The sequence below is a fragment of the Otolemur garnettii genome, unplaced genomic scaffold (assembly GCF_000181295.1).
Source record: "Otolemur garnettii isolate 467f Iridium unplaced genomic scaffold, OtoGar3 scaffold00086, whole genome shotgun sequence".
Classification (NCBI taxonomy): domain Eukaryota; kingdom Metazoa; phylum Chordata; class Mammalia; order Primates; family Galagidae; genus Otolemur; species Otolemur garnettii.
This window is the reverse complement of record NW_003852481.1, coordinates 3,518,869-3,542,871: the sequence shown is the minus strand read 5'-3', so window position 1 is coordinate 3,542,871 and position 24,003 is coordinate 3,518,869. Positions and strand designations below refer to the sequence as shown.

Here is a 24,003-nt window from a genome sequence, read left to right as displayed (position 1 = left end):
GGCAAGTTCTCCTACCATCTCTGTACTCCTCATCTGATTGTGCTGCAAAAATTCCAGCTCTGTGGCTCATGAGAAGATTCTGAATGTATCCTGGAAAAAAAAAAACAAAAACGACTTTGTACTCAATTATTTATAAGTTAGATAAATTTATTTATTTTTATTCTTTGAGACAGTCTCACTTTGTTGCCCACGGTAGAGTGCCATGGTGTCACAGCTCACAGCAACCTCTAACTCCCAGGTTTAGGCAATTTCTCTTGCCTCAGCCTCCCAGTAGCTGGGACTATAGGTACCCGCCAAAACCCCTACTATTCATTGCAGTTTGGCTGGGGTCGGGTTTTAACCTGCCACCTTCAGTATATGGGGCTGGCGCTCTACCCACTGAGCCACAGGCATCACCCAGTTAAATAAATTTATGGTGTGGAGCTGGCGGAGAAGGGTTGCTTGCATGTCTGGGAATAGTAGAATAATACTCAAAAGGCCGTGGACTCAGGGACCTCACAGCCTTTTGAGTGTTGCTGTAACTGTGGTACTTTAATGTTGATCATATTTTCGCACTTAATCTTGAGGAAATACACATGATCCTGCCTGAATTTGGCTTTGTATCTTTCAAACCTAGTGATTCAGCTCACAATAATATTAATATTGTGTCAAGTCTCTTCCACTATGTCATTTGTAGACACCATCTGGGAATTGCCATCTGGGACACGAGATCTTGGCTTTTCTACAGAAGTCGTGTCTTCAGGTTGGCTGTACCGTATGTTATCACTGTGGGAACTGAAAGTAACCATTTGGTATGGTGTAGCTAGCATTCTGGTTACATACCGCCTCCCTTCCGTCACTTTAGAAAGTGATAATCTGTATCTAACCTAATTCAGCAACTTCTTCTGTGTGGTTTTTCCTTTTTGATCTATTCAGCCTCCTTTGGAAAGTCTGGCAACTGTGGAAGAGACGGTTGTTCGAGACAAGGCGGTGGAGTCCCTGAGGCAGATCTCCCAGGAGCACACGCCTATTGCTCTGGAGGCTCACTTCGTCCCGCTGGTGAAGCGCCTGGCGAGCGGAGACTGGTTCACTTCCCGCACATCTGCATGCGGTTTGTTCAGCGTTTGTTATCCCAGAGCCTCAAATGCTGTCAAAGCAGAAATTAGACAGTAAGATAGTTTTTTTTTCTTTTTTGAAAAGGTTATTTGGGATTATTGGGGACTCATAGCTCACACTTACACAGCGCCCTGTTACCATTGATGCCAGGATAATAACATTGATGCCATCATTTTTTAATCATCTGATTGAATATGCCAATGCTTTATTTTCATTACTTGTGTGAGTAGAAGCTGAGTCACTGCCGTAGGAGAAAACCTGTACAGTGTTTATTTGTGTTGGGGCAGGTTTAATTGTGGTATTTGATAGGAAATATCTTCATTGTTTTTTTTACGCTGCAGGCATTTCCGTTCCTTGTGCTCAGATGACACTCCAATGGTGCGTCGTGCTGCTGCTTCCAAGTTGGGTGAATTTGCAAAAGTTTTGGAATTAGACAGTGTGAAAAGTGAAATTGTTCCACTCTTCACTAATCTAGCTTCAGATGAACAGGTAAATTTACCCTTAGTATTTAAGGGACACAGACATGCTGCTCTCTTCCAAATTTTAGGAATTGCTTATTTCTTTAAATTTAATTTTTTAAATGTTGAGGAGGTTTGGTTCAGATGTTAGGATCCTTTTTGTAAAATTAGTACTTAATTCTGACCTGGATAAAGTGTAACATGACTCATCTTAGTGTTCTTATATTTCTTAGCCAGACCATGATTTTCTCTCTTACATTAGCAGCTGTTTAAAAGAATGGGGAGTCAGAGACAAATGGGGAGCCATAATTAGGAAGACTAAATTACATCGAGAGGTAGATTAGGGAACTGTTGGCTGTATTGTAATACAGAGGAATAATATTGCCTGGTATTTTTAACTGTAAAATAACCATAGAATGTGTTAGGAAGGCTATTTGACCCACTGCTTCCTCTGTACTAGTGTGTAAGAGGACCTTGCATAATATCAGTTTTAAATCCAAGGAACTAAGCTCTCTTTGGTTTTAGAAATAATAAAAATAGCAAACACCTGAATAAACTGTTCAATATTTCTCATCCTGTTTTAAGTTGCTATGTGTGTTAAATAATTCATTCTTCATAGCAGCCACATGAGATGGGTACGCACTTTTACATATTAGGAAACAGAGGCACACAAATAACTTGTTAAAGGTTGCATAGTTAGTGCAGAGGTGGGATTTGAATCTAGGCACTTTGGCTCCAGAATTCATGCCCTTCACAGCTAGGCTGTACTGCCTTTCTGTAATGGTACTTAGAAAGATCAGCCCTAAGAGTTCCTGGACTCTATTTTATTTACCAGGTACCTGGGATCTTTCCATGTGTACAGAACCATGAGTCCACATTGACGAGTCTCATTTTCTGATTATAAATCTAATGATGACAAATCTTACTTTCAAAATAATTTTTAAATTCATTAAAATAACAGAGAAAACAGCACAAAATAAAATATACTTAATGAATTATTGTAAGGTAATATTATGTGGTAGCTGCATCTCTGAAAGGAGACAGTACCTTGACAGCTAGCACCCCAGATGCCCTGCATGAGTTCCCTTCCAGACACAGTTCCTTCCTTCTCTATTCTCATAAGAGTAACATTATTCTTAGTTTTATGGTGGTCACCCCTCACTTTATGCAAAGATTATAGTTTAAAACAGTGCCGTTTAGCTAGCACTTTGGCTCACACCTGTAATCCTAGCACTCTGAGAGGCTGAGTCGGGAGGATGGCTTGTGCTCAGGAGTTTGAGACCATTCAGAGCAAGAGCAAGACCTCATCTCTACTAAAAATAGAAAATTTAGCCAGGTGTTTTGGCAGGTGCCTGTAGTCCCAGCTACTCAGAAAGCTGAGGCAGGAGGATTGCTTGAGCCCAGGAGTTTGAGGTTGCTGTGAGCTAGGCTGTTGCCATGGTGAGACTCTGTTTAAAAAAAAAAAAAAAGTGCTGTCCAACAGAAATACAAGCTACTAATTAAATTTTTCTACTGGCCATACTTTCAAAAGTAAAAAGAAATAGGTGAAATTAATAAAGTTTATTTAACCCAGAATTCCCACAATCTTTATTCATCTGAACATGTGGCAGTAAGTGCATCTCAATTCTCAGAGGCAGCATGTGGCTGGTGGTTGTCATGTTGGGCAGCTCATATTTAGAAGCCTCTTTTGGGATTGTGCTAATTCCATTTGTTACTGTACAGTTTAACATTTTCTTTTGTCCTTTATATTTCCTGCACAGTAGTAGTTGGGTCGAGAACTGACGTTAGCAGAGTTCTTTTGTGTAGGCCAGACAGTTTCTGTTGTCACTGGTGAAGTCTGTTCTTGTAATAGAAAAGCATCCATAGACAATACATGGACCTAGGGCATGGCTGTGTGAAAATAACAATTTATCTGTGAAAACGAGCTTCCTCTTACATTTTGCTAATGTTTGTCTCATCCCTGATCTATAGGCTTAATCAGATAGGTTTGATATTTGTGGGGTGATAAGACTGTAGGTGAGAGGGTGCTATTAGCAGCAATTGATGCTCAAAAAAATATGTAGTACTTTGTTTAAGTATGTGTATGTATGTTCTCTCTGTCCACTGATAGAAAAGCTACAGTTATTCATTCATTGAAAAAATGCTGAGCACCTATTTTAGATCAGGCAGTGTTGCTAGGATACAGTGTTAACAAGGAATACAAGGACCCTGTTTCATGAAGCTTCTATTTTGGAGAAAAGCAAATAAATAGATAAATAAAATAGGGCATTCCTCTAGACTGGCTAATTAGAAGTGTCATAAACTGAGACACAAAAGAAAAACACCAGCAATGCCTTTTCCTGCAGTGTCAGCATGCCAGGAAAAGAGAAGTCCCAGGAGAGAGGACACCTAGGCTAAAGGCCCTAAGATTGGAACAGTGGTCGAAAGAGACTGGGAAGAGATGAGATTGGAGAAGATAGGCAGGGGCCAGATCACAGAGGGCCAGAGAGAGAATGGAGTTTGAATTTTCACTAGATTTTGAGCAAGGGTATAACATGATGTAATTTACATTTTGAAAAAAATTATTCTGGCTTCTAAGTGGAAACTAAATTGTAAGGTGCGTAAGAGTAGGAACAGGAAGACCAGTTAGGAGGCTTTTATAATAGTAAGAGGTGATGGTGGTGGACTAAGGTGGTAATAGTGAAGATGGAGAGAATCTGGCTATCGGGTTGGATGGTAGAGTCGATAGAACATAGCACTGTTGGATTAGGTGAGGGGAAGACGAGGAGGCAAGATAGAGATTTTTGTCTTGAGCATCGGGGTGGATGGTGGTATTACTGTTAAAATGAGGACTCTTCAGGGAGGAGGAGCAGATGTAGGGGAGAAAATCAGGAGTCCTGGAAGACAGGTAATTGATTAACAAATATTTATTGGCATAAATGGTAGTAATCTTTTGATTTAACATTATTTTTGGAATCTGAAAATATTTGTGTATCCGTTACCCAGAACATAGTTCTGTCTTCTTTTACCCTTTCAGATATGAAGGGGTGAACGTGTCTTAGGCAGTTATTGTTGAGGTACAATTTTTAACATTTGTAATACTTTGAAAGTTGGATTCATTCATCTGTTTTTTGAGTATATATGTGTGTATGTGTGTATATATATGTACACACACACACACACACACACTTTCTAGGATTTTAGTCAGGCATGGTGGCTTGTGCCTATAATCCCAGAATTTTGGGAGGTGGAGGCAGTAATATTGCTCGAGGCCAGGGGTTAAATTTTTTGACCTTTTTCTTCTGGGGGCTTATATGTTTATGTGTTTTTAGTTTCTAGTTATATATATGTACAATCTCAGTTCTTGATTTTATGTTAATTTGTCTTAATATTATCATTTGCTCAAAGGTCACACAGGTGTCACCTTGACATGTGGTACTTTTTACATTTGGAAAGCTGAGTTCATTAATCACATACTTTTCTAATTCTAATTGTTAATTTCCATATTTTTCTAGATAAGGCTCCCTCAAAGAACCTTATTCTGTCCTTGATCTTCAACACTGAAATCTACCTGATTGTTTTTGTTGTTGTTACTTTTAATTGTTCTTTGTATTTCTTTCTGAGTCATCATCTCCTGCCTCAAATGCCTATTGCCATCTTGAACTGAGTATTTTGTAAACTGAGCTTCCTAAGTGATTTCCTTTTTTCTTTTTTTTTTTTTTTTGCAGTTTTTGTCCGGGGCTGGGTTTGAACCCATGACCTCCAGTATATGGGGCTAGCGCCCTACTCCTTGAGCCACAGGCGCCACCCCTAAGTGATTTCCTTTACCCTGTTCTCTTTGTTCTAATCTGTTCCAAATAACTTGTGCAAGTATACTTTTCATTTGTATTCCTCAACTTTCTATTAGTATAAGGCTTTGAGGACATTATTAAACGTTTTGTTTTTTTTTTTTCACTTAATCTTTATATTTCCATTTCATTTGCTTCTTAGTAAAAGCCCTGTGCTCTGGCCAAGGCGGTTACTTTGCTGTTGACTCTAGGGACAAAGTCATTTCTGTCTTCACAGCTTTGACACGCCATTCCAGGCAAAGGGAGCAGCTATTTCAGGACATAAAGATGCAAAACTGCATATGGTGTGATGGGTTTTTTTCTCCTTTTTTAAACAACACCCACAGCAGCACCACCCCACACCACACACAGTGCCCCACAGCTTTCAGTAAATATTGTCTGACTGAGAGAAATTCTGTTCCGTTAGGATTCAGTGCGCCTTCTAGCTGTGGAAGCTTGTGTCAGTATTGCCCAGCTACTGTCTCAGGATGACCTCGAGGCCTTGGTGATGCCTACACTTCGACAAGCAGCAGAAGATAAATCTTGGCGAGTTCGCTATATGGTGGCTGACAAATTTTCCGAGGTAAAATTATTGCATTTTAAGTATTAATACTGAAGAAAATAAACAGATTGGCTGTTGCACCAAAAGTGTCTGAATAATTCTTTTGGTTGTAAAGTGTTGTGGCAAAAATATATACCTGAAGATTGCATTATTTTGTATTGTTGTTAAGGATTTTGTTAGTATACCATAAAGCCTGTACAAATTCTTTTCTAGCTCCAGAAAGCTGTGGGTCCTAAAATCACCCTGAATGACCTCATCCCCGCCTTTCAGAACCTACTTAAAGACTGTGAAGCGGAAGTTCGAGCAGCTGCTGCCCACAAAGTAAAAGGTTAAGGAGTTCAGTTTATATTGTAACACGTGCCATTGCAGTGAATTTTCCATTTTTTTTGTTGTATGTTTTTCAGATACATAGACATGATTTTAATATGTGGAAATGTTAACATTGTAACATAAAGCTGCCCCCTTTATATTTAGAATCAAACAACCATTTTATCTTGTGTATGTTAAACAGTACTTTTTCAGACTAGGCATGGTGGCTCATGCCTATAATCCTGGCAGTCAGGGAAGCTGTGGCAGGTAGATTGCTTGAGCTCAGGAGTTTGAGACCAGCCTGAGCAAGAGGGAGACCCCATCTCTACTTAAAATAGAAAATTAGCTGGGTGTGGTGGCAAGCACCTGTAGTCCCAGCTACTTGGGAGACTGAGGCAAGAGATTTGCTTGAGCCCAAGAATTTGAGGTTGCTGTGAGCTATGATGCCATGGCGCTCTACCCAGCTCAGGAGTGGTATAATATGCATAGATTGATGGAAAAGTGCATTTAGGGGCCCAGGTTCAGTGGCTCACACCTGTACCTCTAGCACCCTGGAAGGCTGAGGTGGGAGGACTTGAACTTAGGAGTTCAAGATGAGCCTCAGCAAGAGTGAGACCCCATCTTTACTAAAAATAGAAAAAATTAGCTGGGATTGGTGACCTGTGCCTGCAGTCCCAGCTGTTCAGGAGGCTAAGGCAGGAGGATTGCTTGAGCCCAGGAGTTTAAGGTTACAGTGAGCTAAGATAATGCCACTGTACTCTAGCCAGGGTGACAGAGTAAGACTCTGTCTTAAAAAAAAAAAAAAGAGAGTGGCGCCTGTGGCTTGGTGGGTGGGGTGCTGGCCCCATATACCGAGGGTGGTGGGTTCAAACCTGGCCCTGGCCAAACTGCTACAAAAAAATGTCTGGGCATTGTGGCGGGTGTCTGTAGTCCTAGCTACTTGGGAGGCTGAGGGAAGAGAATCGCCCACGCCCAGGAGTTGGAGGTTGCTGTGAGCTGTGTGACACCACGGCACTCTACCGAGGGCAACAAAGTGAGACTCTGTCTTGACAAAAAAAAAGAAAGAAAGAAAAGAAAAGGCACATTTAGAATAAGAGTGATTTTACCCCTTAGGACTTACTTGCTTTAAACATACGATTTAACTTGCAACTGTTGCTAAACCTTGTTAAATTTCTTCATTTTGCACTTTTTAAGTGGCTCTATGAAAGCATTATTTTTTTCTATTTATCTCTTTTAGAACTTTGTGAGAACTTGCCCACTGAGGGTAGAGAGACCATAATTATGAATCAAATTCTGCCTTATATAAAGGTAAACCTAACTTCAGTTTATTTTGTTCACTCTGTTCAGTGCATTTATTTTTTTGCTGTACTTTAAAGATCTTTGAGTTTAAAGGTGGGCAATGGATGAATGAGGCAGATGTCTTAAAATGACATTGTTATGTATTATGTATTAGTGCCTGTTACAATTGTAAAATGTTCTTTAGAACATAGGTTTATGTTGCCTAGCCGATGGTGTGAGGAATCATCAGCTAGTAAGTATTGAAATAATGCTGTCTTGAATTTCTTAGGAAATGGTATGGAAGTTTCTGTTTTGCAAGAAAGAAAAGCTTTTAATTTTGATTTTATTTTAGGAATTAGTATCTGATACCAATCAACATGTCAAATCAGCTCTGGCCTCTGTGATTATGGGACTGTCTACTATTTTGGGCAAGGAGAACACCATCGAACATCTTCTGCCTCTTTTTTTAGCTCAGTTAAAGGATGAGGTGAGTCTGGCTGTAAATTTTGTTGTCTTTTGATAGTCGGTGGTTTGATGTGATTTTCATTTGGAGTTGATTACAATAGGACCAAAAACATAGACTTAAATAAAAATATTATGACTTATTTTAAGCTAGTGACAATTCCTGTGTTTGGGTGTGGGGTTACAGGTTTCCCAGAAAATTGGCATGAGGACCCACTGAAGTAAATCTAAAAACATCTATTGATCTTCTGTGCCTGATTTTTGTTTCATATTTCCTGGTTTCTTACCTTTGATGCTCATGTATCTTTATTTTTAAAATTCCCCTTTAAAAAAATTTTTTTTTAATTTCAGTGGATTTAGGGGCTACAAACTTTTTTGTTAATAGTATAGTGGTGGGCTCAGTGCCTGTGGCTCAAGTGGCTAAGACGCCAGCCACATACACCTAAAGTGGTGGGTTCGAATCCAGCCTGGGCCGCCAAACAACAATGACGGCTGCAGCCAAAAAATAGCCGGGCGTTGTGGTGGGCGCCTGTAGTCCCAGCTACTTGGGAGACTGAGGTAGGAGACTCGCTTAAGCCCAGGAGTTGGAGGTTGCTGTGAGCTGTGATGCCACAGCACTCTATCCAGGGGGACAGCTTGAGGCTCTGTCTCAAAAAAAAAAAAAAGAAAAAAGTATAGTGGTGAATGAAGTCTGAGCTTTCAGTGGACCCATCACACACATGGTGTATAGTATACCCAAAGGTTATTTTTCATCCCTCATTGCCCTCCCACCTCCCCCAAATTTTCTTTTATTGGACTGTAGCATGAAAATTATGATAGAGAACACTTACTGAGTGATTACCATGTACCAGGCATGATCCTGAGTCCTTGTACGTGTAGTTAGCTGTAGTTCTCCCGTCGGCCTGACCAGGGAGATCTTACTCCCTTCTTACAGATGAGGATGCGGAGGCACAGGGAGATGAAATAACTTGCCTGACGTTTCTCAGCAGGTGCAGATCTGGGGTTCGAGTGCATCTTAATTCCAGAGTTTCTGCTTTTTACCGTCTTCTAAACTTTTTATTGAAAGTTCTGGTTCAAGATCCTTACGTTTTTGTGCTTTGAATTATTCCTGTACTCTCACCTGAGTCAATCTTTTCTCATTTTAAGATTTCCTAGCAGTTTTTATCCTTATCCTGACAGAAGAACACTAGGTGAGGCCTGGAGTCTGACATGTGGTCTTCTGTGTACTGGCAGTGTCCTGACGTGCGCTTGAACATCATCTCTAACTTGGACTGTGTGAATGAAGTGATTGGGGTCCGTCAGCTCTCTCAGAGCCTCCTTCCTGCCATCGTGGAGCTGGCAGAAGATGCCAAGTGGAGGGTCCGGCTGGCCATCATTGAATATATGCCACTGCTGGCAGGCCAGCTGGTGAGTACATGTGCTCTGGGAATTGCAGGGTAGTGTTGAATAGGCGGTTTTACCAGGGAAACTAGGAGGCCCAGCTAACCTGAACAATTGTTTATTTAGATGAGTGAAAATATTGTCTTGTCCTTATTGTCTGTAGGCTCGGTTTTAGTTTTGTAAGTGCATAAACATCTAACAACAAAGGTACAGCTTGGGTGTCCCTTATCTGAAATGCTTGGGACTAGAAGTGTTTTAGATTTTGGAATATTTGTATTATATATACTTACTGGCTGGATATCCTCAGTCTAAGAATCTAAAATCCCAAATGCTCCAGTGAGTATTTCTTTGAGCCTCATGTCAGTGCTCAGAAAGTTTTGGGTTTTGGAATATTTCAGAGTTTGGATTTTTGGATTTGAAGGTTCATCCTGTATAATAGAAATACATTTCCACCTCACCACCACCTAAAAACAAAGCCATAAAAGAACGTGATCAGTTTCTTGGTATATATAGCATAGCTTTTGTACTATTTAATGCCTCTGTGACTTAGGGAATATTTAATTATAAAGAAAAGGCACTGTGGTTTTAAGAGAAGTCTGCTTTGATTGTTGCTTAAGGCATCTTCTCTTTTTGCTTGTATTCTGAGCAAAATGTCCTGAGAATGTTTCTATATTCTGATTAAAGGGAATTGAAGAATCACCATAAACAGAAGGATTATTAAAGTGTATGATGTTGGTATTTTGTCCAAAGTCCACATTATCTTTTGTCACTATTTGAGTCCCATGATTAGTTTTACCCTGGTAGCATGTTAGGTAAAATCTCAAAGATGTGTTTTATGGCTACATTCTTTTTTTTCCTTTTCTTTGTAGTTTCCCTAAGCAGTTCTGAGTTTGAAATACTCTTACCCCTGTTGGTAGCACTCTTATCTGCTACAATCAGGTGGGAGAGATGAACAAGTTGTTCGAAAGCAAGGACTGTGTTCAGGGTTTTATTTCCACTATCTGTCTTAGTGCCTGTTGATTGTTGAACAGATAAATAACTGAGTATTTTTGGAGAAAGCTCATACTATGTCAGTTTACTGCTAACATTACTAGTTTTGTTTCCCTGCCTCACCCTGCCTCATACTTCTATGTCCTTTTAGATCACAGCATATAGGATTTCTTCATTTTCTTGGACCCCTGAATTTGTATTGCTAATTCATGAGACAGCCAAAAAACGTGCATCTTGTGGATGCCTGTGGCATTGTATGTTTTATAGAATTGGAAGTCTCTCATTCTTCAAACTAAATGCCCAAGATAAAAGTACATTACTAACAGTGTCGGGTGAAGTTGTCTCGTCACCCTTTTCCTTTGTGACTCCCTAATGCTGTGGGCCCTTTTCCCTTCACTGTGGCTGTCATGGATCAAGCCTCCATGGAAGGCAGCAGTGATCTCAGTGCTGAAGACTGAGACAAATGTCCTGAAAGGAGGGGGTTTCAGTACCATTTCTTTCAACCTGTGTGCCTTCTAGACCTGGAAAATCCCCAAGGGTTGCTGGCTCTCCAGAGCAGAGTGGAAGCAAGCTGGGTGATGCCTTTGGCTGATTTATTACTGCCTGGTGGGGAATGTGCCTTGGTCATGAACATTTTGTTTTACAATTGAACCTCTTGGTATGTATTCTTTTTATTTTTTCTGTGTATGTAAAAATTTTTCTAGCAGTCGTATTTATAAAATTCTCTCAAGACCTTATGTATATAGCCTGATTTGAGGACCGTGGTGAGTAAATAGGAAGTTAAGCCACAAACACTGGAAAATAAAAGTTTATTAAGACTGAAGGAAAAATCCTCCACCTGAAAAAGAAGTCTTTGAGAGCTTCTTAGACATGGTAATCTAAGTGTGTGGCAAAATTTATCCATTGTGATCTGTTATTATAAAGCTGTCACTACTTTTGAAGGACTGCAACATTTTATTATATCACTTCATTTAAAATAAATAATCACTGATCAGGAACTTAGAATTCAAAGAAGCAAGGCTGTAAACACGTACAGCCTGGGAAGGGTGTGAGGAACATACATACCACAGTGTTCACCCACGTGCTGCGCCGCCAGCGATGAGAAGTCTGTGTAAGTCCAGCCCGAAGTGGCTACCTGTTGACAGTCAGAAGGAGCAGGGCTGGGACAGCCATGTAGGTTCCCTGTGATGCCTTGCGCCACCTGTGACTCCATCTGAGGCTGCTTCCCCTGTTCTCCTTGAGGGTGCCCTACTCTCCCTCCAGGGTTTTATCCCACTATCCCAGAAACACTCTTTAATTGGGGAGGTTTCTGTGTCTTGACGTCAGTTGCTTTATCCTTAAGGATTTGTTATATATTAGGTCATTAAATCTGAAATGTCTGATTTTGAGTTAAAAGTTTATTATATCTCAAACAAGCAACAAAATGAATGAAAATACGTGCCTAAACTATCAACACAGTTATGCCATCTTAACAGTGGCTTGTGTATGCCAGCAGTGAAGCCTGGAGGGTGGGTAGCAATGAAATCACAGAAGTTATTTTCCATAGCTTGTTGAGAATCAAGTATTCTTCCTCGCAAGAAGTGTTCTAAAGCCTGGAAGACGTGTTCGTTACTTGGTATGAGGTCTGGTGAGTATGGTGAATGAGTTTCCAAATCCAGCTTCTGTAGTTTGAGCAGCACTGTTTGTGAGACATGGTTCTCTTGCGAGAGGAATAGCTTGTCTTGGCAGCTTAATCGCAAGCCTCCTCATCATACTGTCCATTTGGTTGCAGTAGACATCGCTGTAATCGACTGATCATGTTTTCATGAAGCTATAGTGGGTAACACCAGTGCCAGACCATTGAACAGACACCGTTATATTTTTTTGATGATTTTTCCATTTTAGACCTTGTTTTGGCACTTCATCTTTATCTAACCATTGTGCTGATCACTGACTGTTAGACAGAATCTATTTTTTTGTCACATATAACAATAGAGTTTAGAAACGGTTCACGTTTATGTTGTGACAGCAAAGAAAGGCAAGCTTCAAGGCGATTTCTCTTCTGACACTTGTTTAATTCGTGCAGAACCCATCTATCCGGCGTCTTTACCTTGCCTGTTTGTTTCAGATGGTTTAATAGTATTGGAATAACAATATCAAACCTTGCTGCTAATTCCTGCACAGGTTCAGATGGATTTGCTTTCAGTACAGCTTTCAGCTCATCATCATCTGCCTTGGTCTCAGGCCGTCCACATGGCTTATTTTCTTTCTTTCTTTCTTTTTTTTTTATATTAAATCATAGCTGTGTACATTACTGCATCATGGGGTAGAATGTGCTGGTTTTATATACAGTTTGAAGTGTTTTCATCAAACTGGTTAACATAGCCTTCATGGAATTTTCTTAGTTAATGTGTTAAGACGTTTATATTCTACACCTAGTAAATTTCACATGTACCCTTGTAAGATGCACCGTAGGTGTGATCCCACCAACGACTCTCTCTCCACCCATCCTCCCCCTCCATGTCCCCTTTCCCCTTCTTGGGCTATATTTCCCCTTGGTTTCATGTGGCTTATTTTCAAGATTAAAATCACCAAGGCCGGGTGTGGTAGCTCATGCTTATGATCCTGGCACTCCGGGAGACCGATGCAGGAGGATCACTTGGGTTTAGGAGTTCAAGAGCAGTGTGAGGAAGACTGAGACCCCATCTCTGCTACAAATAGAAATATTAGCTGGGCATTGTGGTGGGCACCTATAGTCTCAGCTACTCAGGAGACTGAGGCAGTAGGATTGCTTAGACTTAGAAGTCTGAGATTGCTGTGAGCTAGACTGACGCCATGGTAATCTAGTGTGGACAACAGTGTGAGACTCTGTGTCTCATACACACACACAAAAAGATCAAAATCATTAGAATGGAATTTCTCAAACCATCCACCTACTGTGCTTTCTTTGGACACGTCCTTCTCAGCCACTTTGGTGGTATTTCAGCCTGTGTGCTACATTGGTTCCACGATGGGACTCACAGTCCACCCCCAATAAAGACCCAGGTTGACTTACCCATGGTTTCACAAACATTGCTCTGTAAGAAACATTTTTTTAAGGTAATCACAAGCCAAAACATGCATTTGAAAGAACGAGGCTGTCTCTTCACAATTAAAGAAAAGGGTCAAAGTGAAATGTCAGAGATATCAGCTGTCAAACTTAGTACTTTAAGGAATTGGCCATTTCTTACTTAATAACCTAATATTAACCAATGTTACTGACAGGTGTAATTACTCAGGTTTTCCTGAGTAATTCATTCTTAACAGTACAGATGTGGTGGGCCATCCTCTCTGCGTCCTTATACTGCTTGGCAGTATCGTATCTGAGTTCTGGCCACCCTGCTGAGCAGGGTGGTGCCACCTCACTTTTATTTCCCTTTGTCTGTGATCCTGTCCAATAAAATAGATTTATAGTTTGTTTGTAAATCTAATCATATTTCTTCTGGCTGTTTCATAATTCAGCTTATTTTGGAAACAAGGTTTTTTAGCCTTCAGGTAACCTTGCTGTAACACAGATAGACCGTCTTGGTTTCTGAACTTCAGTGATATAAATTAATAGAATCTTCTATATCCATAGGGTGTGGAATTCTTTGATGAAAAGCTGAATTCTTTATGTATGGCCTGGCTTGTGGACCATGGTGAGTAGACAAATTAAAAATAGACTATTGTGGAATGCCTGTTTTTGCATATGTCCCAATATAACCAGATATTTGACCTGAAAGTCCAGTCTTTAGAATACAAATTTGATGTTTCTATCAGGCTTTTTTTTTTTCTTGAGACAGAGCCTCAAGCTGTCGCCCTGGGTAGAGTGCACTGGCATCACAGCTCACAGCAACCTCCAACTCCTGGGCTCAAGCAATTCTCCTGCCTCCGCCTTCCAAGTAGCTGGGACTATAGGCACCTGCCACAACTCCCAGCTATTATTTGGTTGCAGCCACAATGTCCAGCTATTTTTTGGTTGCAGCCATCATTGGCGGGCTTGGGTTGGATTCCAACCTGCCAGCTCAGGTGTATGTGGCTGGCGCCTTATCCATTTGAGCCACAGGTGCCAAGCCTCTACCGGGTTTTTGAATCTTCAGTTTTATTTTATTTATGTCTATGAGACTGTCTCTTTTCCCGGTTTCTAGTCTATCCCATTATTACCACACTGTTCCCTTTATGCACCTGTTGGCTTCTTGTTCCAGGATCACATTTGACCATGTAAAGGGTGCCTTCAGCAACTATAAACGAGGTTGGACAGGGATTGGGATCAGATGAAAAGCCAAGGAGGAAAGCAATGGCTACTTGGCTTTTTGGAGGAGACACCGAGAAGGAGGTGTAGAGTGGGACATTATAGGATTCTTAGGTGTGGCAGACATCAGCTGTGCCCTAGGACAGAGAGGGCCCGGGTTTCTGGCTTTGGTGAGAGGAAGGCTTCCTGCTTGCATCCTGACTACTGCTTGATGGCAGGAGGGTGTGGGTTCAGGGAGGTCATGTAGGAATGAGGGTGACTTTGCTGAGGTCTGGGTAGATGTGTAGGCATATATCCTCTCTTTGTCTAACAGCCAGCAGTGGGTGGAGGACGTACCCTCTGCACCAGGTCCCAGGTCCAGACTTGGCAGCTTCAGTGTAGCTTTGGGGCCTGTTGTGATGAATGCTCCTGGGCACTCATGTGACGCTGTCCTTGAGTGTTGGTGCCATATTTTGGCGGACACAATGAATATCTTGTCTCAGCTCCCTGGTATCTTGTATATGCTTGCTTTATGTATTGAGTGTCGTCTTTGTTCATCTGTGGGTGCTGTGTCTGCATACTCGGGAGGAATGTGGATATTTGTGTCTGCTTATGCTTATAGGTGGTTTTGTTAAAGGCCTATTTGGATCATATGAGAGATCATATGATTAAGAGAGTGTGAAAAGGAGGGTGTGGAAAAAATATGTGAATGCTTCCAGTGTTTCCAAAATAGATGGTGAAGGCTTTATTCTTCTCTAAAGTTACCTTTTTATAGCTTTTATTCTTTTTTTCTTGAGATAGAGTCTCACTATGTCACCATGGAGTAGAGTGCCATGGTGTCATAGCTCACAGCAACCTCCAATTCTTGGGCTTAAGTGATTCTCTTGACTTAGCCTCCCAAGTAGCTGGGACTACAGGTGCCTGCTGCAATGCCCAGCTATTTTTTGTTGCAGTTGTCATTGTTGTTTTAGCTGGCCCAGCTGGGTTCGAACCCACCAACCTTGGTGTTATGTGGCTGGCGCCATAACTACTGTGCTGCGGGTGCCGAGCCATGTTTTTTTCTTTTTAAATAAACTTAAAGTTGGCAAATCATAGGAAAGAAAGTCTTCTGGGAAAAAAAAGTTTATATTATTTCTGATAAATACAAGGGTACCAAAAAAACCTATACACATTTTATGAGATGTTATGTGTATATTTTCAAAGTTGAATTGAAGGTACCATTGCTGGTCACTTGTTCTTAGACAAGCTATGCACATCTATTTTACTACACTTTGTCTACTTTTGATAATGATTGATTTTACTTCCAACAAGTTCTCTTAAAATGTGTATGTACTTTTTTAGTGCCTCTGGTAGTTAGTGGAAATGGTACATCCCAATGTATCATTCTGTATTTTTTGAAAGCTAGATTCTAGATTAAGACTTTTATTTATTTTATTTATTTATTTTCTTGAGACAGAGTTTTACTTTGTTACCCTCAGTAGAGTGCTGTAGCGTCACAGCTCATAGCAACCTCAAACTCTTGGGCTTGAGATCCTCCCGTCTCAGCCTCCCGAGTAGCTGGGACTATAGTTCACCTGCCATGATGCCCAGCTATTTTTTAAAGACAGGGTCTCGCTCTTGCTCAGGCTGCTCTCCAACTCCTGAGCTCAGGTGATTCACCTGCCAGCCCCAGTGTATGTGACTGGTGCCATAACCACTGTGCTATGGGTGCCGAACCAGGAGAATTTATTTTTTAGAGGACAAAGGAGAAAGCATGAAAGTAGTGAACACAGTGAGGTGAACGTTCAGAGAAACCTTGCTCATCGGTTGGACCTTGAGGGGAGAAAAGGAGAGAGACACACACACACAAAGGCAAAACAAGGAGAGAAAACAGGCAGAACTGTGGAAGGATTTGCATTATTTCTTCTGACAGCAGAATTAAGAGGAGCCAAGAACATAGTAGGCATCTGGCCAAGTGGAGTTCAGTGCAGCTAAGGCCTTGGTCAAGGCTGAGCCTGTGTGTGGCTACTCTGGCAGTGGCTCCCTTGCCATGCTAATGGAATGATGATGAAAAAAAGCAGAAGTGTATTAAAAAATAGTTACTAATTAGAGGAGAAGATACAAATGCTTTAGCTAGCTCTGTCTAGGAGGAGGGAATGGGAGTCGGGTCACAGACAAAGAGCCTGGATGTGAAGGGAAGAATCTCTGTCACACATAAACGGCTTTCACTGCTCCTTGCTGCTTCTGGGTATTGCTGACAGCTGATGTTTTGCTTGGACTGTAATAAGCTGTGTTGTTCACCATCTATGCTGTCTTGCCTTTTCTCAGCGTCATTGCCCAGAAGGATCCATGGACTGGGGAAAGCTGCGTATTTCTCATCTGGAGGCTTGTATACATTGTCTGGGATTGGGACTGTGGATAGTTATTCCTGCCCTTACTGGTAATCCAGTAGGATTGGGCCACCTGGTGAGAGAAGTAGAATACAAGTCTCAATTTATTGAAATCCTATTGAGTCTCACTGGATCTGTGAAGTGACAACAGACTTGTCTTTGTTCACTGCTTATATCACAACTAGTTTCAAGAAGATAGTAGCTCAGATGTTTATTATCTAGATTTATCCTACCTTTGATAAATGATCTCATAGAGAATTATTGGATGTTAAGGTACATTTATTCACAGAAGACATTTGGCATCTTGACTTTTTTTTTTTCCTTCAGTTTTTGGCCAGGACTGGGTTTGAATCTGCCACCTCTGACATATGAGGCTGGCGCCCCACTCCTTTGAGCCACAGGTGCCACCCTTTTTTTTTTTTTGTAGAGACAGAGTCTCACTTTATCGCCCATGGCAGGACGTCTTTTTTTTGTTTTTCTGAGACAGAGTCTCACTGTGTGTTGCCCTCTGTAGAGTACTGTGGTGTCTCAGCTCACAGCAACCTCCAGCCCTTAAGCTTAAGTGATTCTCTTCCCTCAGCCTCCCAAGTAGCTGGGACTACAGGTGCCTGCCACAATGCTTGGCTGTTTTTTTTTTTTTGCAGTTGTCATTCTTTAGCTGGTCTGGGCTGGGTTTGAACCTGCCACCCTTGGTGCATGTGGCCAGTGCCGTATCCAGTGTGCTATGGGCGCTGAGCCAGGCATCTTGTCTTTTAATGGAGAAGCAAGTTGGCCTGAGTTTTAATTTGCCGTTGTGTAGGTGACCACAGTGGCCTCTACGTCATATCCTGGACCTCTTTTTCTCCTCTCAGTGGTTTTCTTGATGCTGCTTGAATAATTTTGCTGAAATACCACACTGGTCATTGGGTCACAAGTTTATTTTAAAAACCCATCAGTGTTTTTCTTACCAGATCTAAGTTTAGCTTTCAAGATACTCTGTGGTCTATATCTACAGACAGTTGTCTTACCTTGAAGTCTTACAGATTTCAGGTTGTTCCTTTGTGTCCTGGGTATATTTTACCCTTTCCAGGGATCTCTCCCCTCTTCTTTCTTTTTTTGCAAGTCCCCCGAGTCTTCAGTGCCCAGTGCTAGGCCTGATTCCTTCCTGAACACTTCCCAGACCCTCCCTGTTCACTGTTCTCAGTGCTACCATGCCCAGCTAATTTTTTTGTTTTTAGTAGGAACTGAGTTTTGGTCTTACTCAGGCGGGTCTGGAACTCCCAGCCTCCTAGAGTGCTAGTGCTAGGATTATAGGGGTAAGCCGCTGCACCCAGTAGAGCAGCGGTTCTCAACCTGTGGGTCACAACCCCTTTTACCAATGAAAATATATCATGCATGTCAGATATTTACATTCATGACAGTAGCAAAATTACAGTTATGAAGTAGCAACGAAAATAATTTTATGGTTGGGGGTCACCACAACATGAGGAACTGTATTAAAGGATCGCGGCATTAGGAAGGTTGAAAACCACTGCAGTAGAGTCTTGCTCTTTCTCCCAGGTTAGGGTGAGTGGTATCAGTTATATCTACTGTAACCTCCAATTCCTAGGCTTAAGGAATCTGCCTTCTCCCCCTCTCCCCACGCCCCCCTCCCCGCTTCCCAAATACCTGGGACTATAGGTGCATGCCACCACACTTGGCTAATTTGTTATTTTTTATAGAGATGAGGTTTTGTCATGTTGCCCAGGCTGGTCTCAAGCGTTCCTCCCACCTTGGCCTCCCAGAGTTCTGGTATTACAGGCGTGAGCCACTATATCTGGTCTGTTTTCTTTCTATAAGAAGTAGCACACAGTAAGTGCGGTGATGCATATATGAGCTCTTTGGATCTCTTTCCTTGGACGTACACATTTTGAAACTTTAACAACAAATTAGTATATTCTGCATTGTGGGTGAGCATGCTTGGCGTTGCAGTGTGATTTCATGTGGAGTGTTTGCAGACAGGTTTTGTTTTTGGTCTATGTTTGATGCTGATGTAAGTAAACTAGGTTATATTTATAAAGCAATAAGCAATGTGAGACTGTTTTTGACCTCTTCTGCAGTATATGCCATCCGAGAAGCTGCCACCAACAACCTCATGAAACTAGTTCAGAAGTTTGGTACAGAGTGGGCGCAAAATACCATCGTTCCCAAAGTGTTAGTGATGGCAAACGATCCTAATTACTTGCATAGAATGACCACTTTATTCTGCATCAATGTAAGTATAACACAGCTGTTCCTGCTAAGCTCGGGCATTAAAGTAATTATTAACAATTTCTGTCTTCTCTTTGGATTATATTTCTTAGACGGATTAATTTAGATAGGGGATGAGAGCAAATGTCCATTTTAAAATCCATATTACCCTACGGTGATATTTCACAGCTGTGGTTGCTTGTGAATTCTGGTCTGATTCTTGCCTTCTTTCTGCCTTGATTTGGATGCTCAAACTAGAAATATTTTCCTGTTCATCATTTATTTATTAAATATTGATTTGTCTTATCAGATTCTTAGATTTTTTAAAAATAATGAGTTTTAAAATGTGCCATCTTATTTATTTTTCTAGGCACTGTCTGAACCCTGCGGTCAGGAAATAACCACTAAACAAATGCTGCCCATTGTGTTAAAAATGGCAGGAGACCAAGTAGCAAATGTTCGTTTCAATGTGGCCAAATCCCTACAAAAAATTGGGCCAATTCTGGACACCAAGTAAGATTTCAGGGTTATTTTAAAAGTATATTTAGTGTTATTTTAAAAGTATATTTTAGCTTTTACCTTGTAGTGGGGGAGTAATAGCAAAAATTAAGCTGAGTGATTTTCACTTTACCTAAGATGTAGGTTTATTTAAAGAAAATAATAAAGTAAATTGGCCACCATGTTTGGTGACATCCACTCTTGACTTTCTGTGTAAGCTCTGTATTTGTGTAGATCACTGTTTGAAACCAGTTGCTGAGGAATTTTTTTTTTTTCTTTTTAGAGACAGAGCCTCACTTTATTGCCCCTGGTAGAGTGCTGTGGTGTCACACAGCTCACAGCAACCTCTAGCTCTTGGGCTTAGGCGATTCTCTTGCCTCAGCCTCTGGAGTAGCTGGGACTACAGGCACCTGCCACAACGCCTAGCTATTTTTTTGTTGCAGTTTATCTGGGGCTGGGTTTGAACCTGCTACCCTCCAGTATATGGGGCCAACGCCTTACTCACTGAGCCACAGGCACGGCCCATTTTTTTTTTTTTTTTTTGGGCCGGGTCTTCCTGCTTTGCCCTGGGTAGAGTGCAGTGATGTCACAGCTCACAGCAACCTCAAACTCTTGGGCTTAAGCAATTCTCTTGCCTCAGCCTCCCAAGTAGCTGGGACTATAGGCGTCCACCACATCACCCGGCTATTTTTTTGTTGTAGTTGTCTTTGTTTAGCAGGCCTGGGCCCGTTATGAACCCATGAGCCTCAGTGTATGTGGCTGGCACCCTAACCACTGAGCTTCAGGTGCTGAGCAAGAGAACTTCTTTAGAAATTATTTTGTATGTTTGCAAAGTTCGTAAGTGTTTTAAAAAATTTTTAAAAATTTTACACTTAAAAAATTACCATAGAGGATATGGTAAAATCTATATACCATAAAGGATTTGTCTGGCCCACTAGACTGTCTTTCACAGGTAATATTTTTGAATTTCAGCGCTTTGCAGGGGGAAGTGAAGCCAGTACTACAGAAATTAGGTCAGGATGAAGACATGGATGTCAAATACTTCGCACAGGAAGCTATAAGTGGTATGTATTTTTGTTTTCTGCCTTGCACCTTTTGTTCTGGTTAACTTAGATTTATGTTTATCATGTGAGTGGTGCTAAAGCGGGCAGGGTGGTGTTATGGGAAACAGGGAGGGGGAGGAGTTCCTGGAATGCTGGCGCCCTCTTTGTTAGAACCTTCTTGGCCCACCATTCTCTGATAAGTGAGCAGGCCACCTTCTCAGTTCCGTGTCTAGGACTGGGTAGGATGACGATTATTATTGGTAAAAGCAGTTTTTAGTTTGGATTTAAATCAGTTTTTGAAGTTTAACTTCTAGTTTGGCAGAGTAAAGAAAATGACTGCAATGAGAAGTTCTTAGTCGCATGCTTTGGGATCACTGTTCTTGGGCTTAATATTCACATAGATTGTTTATGAACTTTCTGTACCACTAACCTGATTTTGTTTGGAATTTTCCAGTTCTTGCACTGGCATAATGAGGAACATGAGGGGAAAAGCCTTTACAAAGTTCTTATCACAGATTTCTAGACATTGTGTTCTTAAACTGGGTGGAGAAAATGTGGAAAACCTTCAAGATCTCATCCAAGCAAATGGCGACAACTTAGAAGAAATCAAATTTCAGTGACTTGATTCTTTCTGAAGATGAAATGGGATTGTTTTTTACTCATCTTCCTTGTTGGGATAATTATTTAAGCCATTTTTATTGATCAATTCCTGACACTTGGTACAGTCATCTCTTGATTGTGTCCTGCTTTGTCTGGCACCACTGGGGCTCCTGCATCCTCACTGTTTAATCAGGCCCCAGCCACTTAATATCTGGATAGAGCCTGGATAAGTTTGGACCCAGACGTGGAGTGGAGTGATTCTCTTGATGTTTACATATTTCTGTGTGCCTCTCCATCATTCCATAGTTAAATGTACATGTTTAGAATAACTTACTTTATAAATGGTCTATCGTCAAGATTTGACTATAGTGAAAGCCACATTGTCCTGGACTATGATGGTGTACATCAGTGTCACGAGATGGGAATGTGGAAACTCAGGGTTAATGTATTGGTTGTTTTGGGTTTTATTTGCTTGATTTTGACTGTAATCATGTCATTCGGAAACCTGAAGTGTGGGTGCTTCTTGCTGCTAATGTGTGATGTTAACACCTAGTGTTATTCACCTAGTGAATTTCAGCAGCTCACCACTGTGACTGTCAAAAACACTTCTCTCTTTCCTTTGAAACTTTCACTTTTAGTATTTCTTAATAAGCAGTAGTTCTGTCTTTCATTGTAAGAGCATAGGTTTAAATTTCCAATGTGTACAGGAGCCGCAGGTATAATACCGAGTAGATTTCTACTCCACTCGGTTCTGTTCTCAGCGGTATTAACATCTGGACTTTGCTGCACTGTACAATAGCTTTCCAAACTGAAGTTTAATTGCTATAAGTATGGGTGATGCTGGAATCTTATCATTTGAAGTATTTGTTTTTCTACTTTATAGTAAAACCTCATTAATTCTGAAATTTAAGATAATGAGTTAAGCTGAGGAAATTACTGAAGCAAATTAATAGTATGAAAGGAAGCCATTTGAACTGCTTAAATAGTTTTAAAAAAGCCCTCTTTACAAAGCACCCATTTACCATGTGATATGTTAAGTACCAGTCTTTTCAATCATATTATAAGGCCTTCCAGGAGAATCTCTGGGAGGCTGCACTTTTTTAAAAGATACATTCAATTTGCTCTTTATCCTTCATATATAGTGTGTATTTTGTGGAGAATTTAAACATTTAAAAAAAAATTTATATTTTTCACCTATTCAAACTGACTTACCCCTAATGAGTTTTAGGTAATGAGATTTTACTGTGGTATATTTCTCTCTCATGCATCTTGTTATGTAGTTTGCTTGTTTTCATTTTGGTTTTTGCATTGCTGATTGCTGAATTGCTGATTCATTTACAACCTCTTTTAAATCTAGCCAGCTCTGTTTTGTTTTTTAAAGGTCCAAAGACTCATATAAAACTTTGTGCATTAAATAATTACATAAAACCAAGTTAACTAAATATGGTAGAACCTCCATAGTGGACATCCTCCCAACACTGACCACCTCCTTAAGTTGACCTAATTTTCATAGACAAGACATGCACCACATGTATGTATCAGATCAGGACAGTGGGCATAGGTCCTAATGTTGACCACGTTGGTATGTTGACCAGTTTGTTACAGTCCCTAGGGTGGTCAACTTACAGAGATTCTACTGTACTTTCAGGTTTGTTATACCTTAGAAAAACAGAAAAGAAATTTGTTTTATTTTATTTTATTTGAGACGGTCTCACTTTGTCACCCACGGTAGGGTTCCGTGGTGTCTTGGCTCACAGCAACCTCAAACCCTTGGGCTTAAGTGATTCTCTTGCTTCAGCCTCCCAAGTAATTGGTACAACGGGTGCCTGGCTATTTTTAGAGACAGCATCTCGTTCTGGCTTAGGCTGGTCTTGAACTTGTGAGCTCAGGCAATCTACCTGCCTCAGCTTCCCCCATGCTGGGATTATAGGTGTGAGCCACCACGCCAGGCCTAGAATGGAAATTTAAAACCAGAGATTATCCGCCTATATTTTAAACTGCCAAATTACCTTATAGTAAGTTTTTATTTTATGACTTTAGGCCAAGGATTAAATATTTTTCTAAGAAAAAATTTTTTTTCTACGTTCTCATTTTAACATTTTAAACTGTTATACTATAAACATTTTAAATTTTAGTTTTGTGGTTCTTCATTTTTTATGACCTGCATTTCATACGTGAGAAACTTTAGTCAGTGGTTCTCAACCTTCCTTATGCTGCAACCCTTTAATACAGTTCCTCTGGGTCGGGACCCACAGGTTGAGAACCACTGCTTTAGATTCTTAAAACAATTTGCGTTGGGACCATTGCTTTACTCTTTGGTTGGATATGCCAGTGGTTTGGGGATAGAATTAAGAGGCTGTATATCTTCCTGAGGAGCCCTGTGCGTAGACCTTCTGCCCTAGGACTGTTTAAGGGAGAGACAGTGAGCTCTTGATTGTTCAACCATGGGTCAAGGAGCTCAGCTGGGTCTTTTGAGGGCCACCCTTAGGGTTTCATTGTTTCTCTCTAACATAAGCAATAGGGAATCCTTTTTGTTCCTCTTAACTCTTAGAGGAATTGTTCTTTGATTCATTTCATCCATGGATTAGTTTTCCTGTCTTGATTTCACACTCTAGGAGTTCTGTAAAGGCAAGGACTTTTATGTTTTGTCTTCTGCTGTATCATCAGGAACAGTGATGTACATAACAGGTGCTCAATAAAAATGTGTCTGTGAGTGA

The 24,003-nt window shown here is 40.8% G+C and overlaps 1 protein-coding gene across 2 annotated transcripts in view; it reads left to right on the top strand.

Annotated features, from left to right (window-relative positions):
• PPP2R1B (protein phosphatase 2 scaffold subunit Abeta) overlaps positions 1 to 24,003 on the top strand; it is a 39,765-nt gene that overhangs the window by 4,112 nt on the left and 11,650 nt on the right. Inside the window, exons 4-15 of one of the 2 annotated variants that reach the window (XM_012808167.2) lie at positions 916 to 1,148; positions 1,437 to 1,584; positions 5,787 to 5,942; positions 6,135 to 6,249; positions 7,468 to 7,538; positions 7,861 to 7,995; positions 9,204 to 9,377; positions 13,936 to 13,996; positions 19,016 to 19,170; positions 19,516 to 19,658; positions 20,616 to 20,707; positions 21,141 to 21,388. In XM_012808167.2, coding sequence (XP_012663621.2) covers positions 916 to 1,148; positions 1,437 to 1,584; positions 5,787 to 5,942; positions 6,135 to 6,249; positions 7,468 to 7,538; positions 7,861 to 7,995; positions 9,204 to 9,377; positions 13,936 to 13,996; positions 19,016 to 19,170; positions 19,516 to 19,658; positions 20,616 to 20,707; positions 21,141 to 21,157 — 1,500 coding nt within the window. In that variant the 3' untranslated portion in view covers positions 21,158 to 21,388. Of the gene's footprint in view, positions 1 to 915; positions 1,149 to 1,436; positions 1,585 to 5,786; positions 5,943 to 6,134; positions 6,250 to 7,467; positions 7,539 to 7,860; positions 7,996 to 9,203; positions 9,378 to 13,935; positions 13,997 to 19,015; positions 19,171 to 19,515; positions 19,659 to 20,615; positions 20,708 to 21,140; positions 21,389 to 24,003 lie in introns of those variants that run through there. The other variant, XM_023516084.1, reaches the window with a different exon arrangement.